The 3,571-nt window shown below is 35.6% G+C and overlaps 1 protein-coding gene across 2 annotated transcripts in view; it reads left to right on the forward strand.

Moving 5' to 3' along the window:
* Window positions 1-3,571, forward strand: part of DEPDC1B (DEP domain containing 1B) — a 74,633-nt gene that overhangs the window by 47,016 nt on the left and 24,046 nt on the right. For both annotated transcript variants that reach the window (XM_004374562.2, XM_023729627.1), the window contains exon 6: window positions 2,433-2,573. In XM_004374562.2, coding sequence (XP_004374619.1) covers window positions 2,433-2,573 — 141 coding nt within the window. The remainder of the gene's footprint in view (window positions 1-2,432; window positions 2,574-3,571) is intronic.

Here is a 3,571-nt window from a genome sequence, read left to right on the forward strand (position 1 = left end):
ATGGTATTTTCAATTGCCTCATATGCATGTGAAAACAGGACAATGAATAAGCTGACCAAAGAGGAATTGATGCCTTTGAATTATGGTGTTGGTGAAGAATATTGAATATACTACGGACTTTCAGAAGAGCGAACAAACCAGTCTTGAAAGAAGTACAGCCAGAACACTCCTTAGAAGCAAAGATGATGAGACTTCGTCTCATGTACTTTGGACATGTTATCAGCAGGCGCTAGTCCCTGAAGGAAGGACATCGTGCTTGGTAGAATGGAGGGTCAGGGTAAAAGAGGATGACCCTCAACAAGATGGGCTGACACAGTGGCTGCAAAAATGGGTTGAAACATAGCAACGATTGTGAGGATGACACAGGACCAGGCAATGTTTCGTTCTGTTGTACATAGGGTCGCTATGAGTCAGAACGGACTCAGCAACACCTAACAACAACAACATTGCCCATACTTTTGTTGTATGGATACTTTTACTGTTGGCCAGCCTCCTGGTTAGCCACAGATTATGGGATTGATGCTACATAAATATTTCCTTTTTAATTTTTTCAAAACCAGATTAACTGTGTTTTTTTCATTGTGCATGTAGATCACAAGTATTCATGCAAAAATAGATACAAAAAATCAAAGCACCTCCTTTCCAGAATCTGTCAGGAATAACATTTATAAAAAAAACTCTAGGTTAAAAAAATACATTTCGAGGTTCAAGATGTTTAAGAAACAAATCACCTTAAAAATTGGCTTCCTCTCAGCACTATGCACTATCACTCTTAGGGAAACCTCTTTTTTTTTTTTTTTTGCATATTTCCAGTAAGGCAAATGAAATATTCACAAAGGGGTACAACTGCTTAGAATGATCTGCATACTTATCCTGGTAGGGAGTAATTTTAGCACTGTGTATTCCTTGCTGAGACCTAGCAAACTAATTATTTCAATTGACTAAGCTTAGGATATTTCAGAGGAGGAAACAAGAAAAATAGGCTACATTTGCTATTAGGTTAGTGTGGCACCACATGTATTTCATAATTTTCAGTATTTTTGCCAATCAAATGAAGTTATTTTATAAGAATTGTACCAAATTAGGAAATGCTGCTGGCATAGTGGTTAAGAGCTACGGCTGCTAACCAAAAGGTTGGCAGGTCAAATGCTCCTCGGAAACCCTATGGGGCAGTTCTGCTCAGTCCTGTAGGGTTGCTGTGAGTCAGAATCGACTCAACAGCAACAGGTTTGGTTTTTTTGGTACCAAATTAAAAGGTGAGAAAGTTTACAACGAGACCAACAAAACCTCTTTTTCATCATGTCCCAGTGACCTTGAAATGTGAAGCCCTTTACAGAAATTTTTTGCTGTCCCTTTTAGCTTGATACTTTCTCTTTCATTGTAGCTATTCTGTAGGAATATTTTCCTTTAAATTTTTCTTGACGACTTCTTTTATTCTCCTGGGGTAGAGGTCTATTTGGGTACAGTTGTTTAGTCTCGTGTTCTTTCTTGACCCAGAATTGGCCGATGCCGTTCTACACCTTCTTTCTTCCATGCTATAATGGTAATAGGAATGCTGCTAAACTGTTCCTCATGGGACCACTTGCCATTTTCTCAGGGCTCAGGCAGTTCTAGTTCATCTCCAAACTTGGCAGTATAAATCTGTGGTCTGTGTATGAATTGTTGGGGTCATTTGCTGCCAACTCCGTAGAGAACTTGGTGTTTCTTGTTCCCTTTTGGTCCTAGACCTAACTGGATCTTTGTCTTGTGCTAGTGTACTGTACGCTGGGATGAGGCCCTTCTACGGTTCCTATAATGGCTCCAACTTTACACTGTGGCTCTACTTGATATACTGTCCTTTGATTGCTGGTTGGGGATCAAATGTTTCTTAGTTAGAATGAATTAACAAGATAAAATGTAAAATCTTCTTGTCAGGAGATCTTTTAAAAAAGTATGAGTTTTTACTAGTCTAAAGGAGTTTAGTTAGAGGCAAAAGAGATTATTTCATTCAACTCTGTAACTCTGGGACTTTATGATATAGCAATGATGAAATAATGAAAAGCTTGTTTGAAAATTTCTTTATAACTTGTCTATCACATTTGTGAGCTAATCATTATTTTGATTAAATGTATCAAGGCTAGGAAAATGTTGAATATTTCAAAGCAAATAATCATTGTTTACATTTAATAAAATGCCTTTCAGAAAGACAAAGAAGAAAAAGGGAATTTATTTTAAAATTGTTATGTTTTATGATAGATTTGTAGATATTTCTATACATAAAGATAGATTTCAATTTAGACATAAAGCATTTTTGTGTAAGCTGTTTGTATAATGTAATTTTCCCCCATGAAAACACTTCTGATTTTGAATGTCTGTACACACTGCATACATGCATAAAAACAAATACAGTTAATTGCTACATTAATATTTTTTTCTCTTTTTTTTAAAAATAGGGCCTAATTGTGCAGATTTGAAACAGCCTATGTACTTAGGATTTGAAAAAGATGTCTTTAAAACTATAGCTGATTACTATAGTCACTTGAGAGAGCCTCTGCTTACATTTCATCTTTTTGATGCTTTTGTCAGCGTATTAGGTAAGTTGTAATGAACATATATCTGCGTAATTGATATCGAATCACTTCATTTTTCGTTATCTTGAGACTTTAATTAGGCAAAGATCATAGCATTTTTAAAATAAAAACTGAAATGGTTAAACTATATTATGAAACTCAAAGCAAGAGTCAATAGTTTTTATTTCTTAAGAAAGAATACAACATTGTATTTCGTTTTTCTACAAAGAAGTATAACTTCACTGGTAAGGAAGAATATCAATTTGACATTTGCTGTTATGATTAAATCTACTATTCTGGGTATAACTTCATGAATAGTCAAGTGTGGAAGGTTTATTTTCATTTAGAAATCTAACTTTTTATAGAAGAAATAAGTTTTTGTAGGATTATTTGCTATTTAAGACTTGTAAAATAATAGCAGTAACTTTATCATTCCCTAAAACTTGCTGCTATTCCTTATTTAGATTTATATATGTGAGAATTTACACTATCGTAGAGGGTCCCGGACAGAGCGGGAGAAGAATGTAGAACAAAATTCAAACTCACAAAAAAAAACCGAACGTAACTGGTCTGACAGAGGCTGGAGAAACCCTGAGAGTATGGCCCCCAGACACCCTTTTAACTCAGTACTTAAGCCACTTCTGAAGTTTACCCTTCAGTCAAAGATTAGACAGGCCTGTAAAACAAACAGTAACACACATAGTTCAACCATGTACACCAGCCCAAAAGCAAAGATGAGAAGGCAGGCAGGGACAGGAGAACTGGAGGAGTGGAAGTGGGGAACCTCAGGTTGAGAAGGGCAGAGTGTTGACACATGGATTGGTTAGCAACCAATGTCGCAAAACAATTTGTGTGTTAATTGCTTAAGAGAAACTAATTTGCTCTGTACACTTTCACCTAAAGCACAATTAAAAAAAAAAAAGAATTTACATTATCAAAGAAACATGGTAGAAAAGAAAAAAAATCAACATTATTGGCTTTAGGTCTTTCTGATATTGTTCCTTTCTCGGAAATCTGAGTTT

This window comes from Trichechus manatus, unplaced genomic scaffold (assembly GCF_000243295.1).
Source record: "Trichechus manatus latirostris isolate Lorelei unplaced genomic scaffold, TriManLat1.0 scaffold00029, whole genome shotgun sequence".
Lineage (NCBI taxonomy): Eukaryota > Metazoa > Chordata > Mammalia > Sirenia > Trichechidae > Trichechus > Trichechus manatus.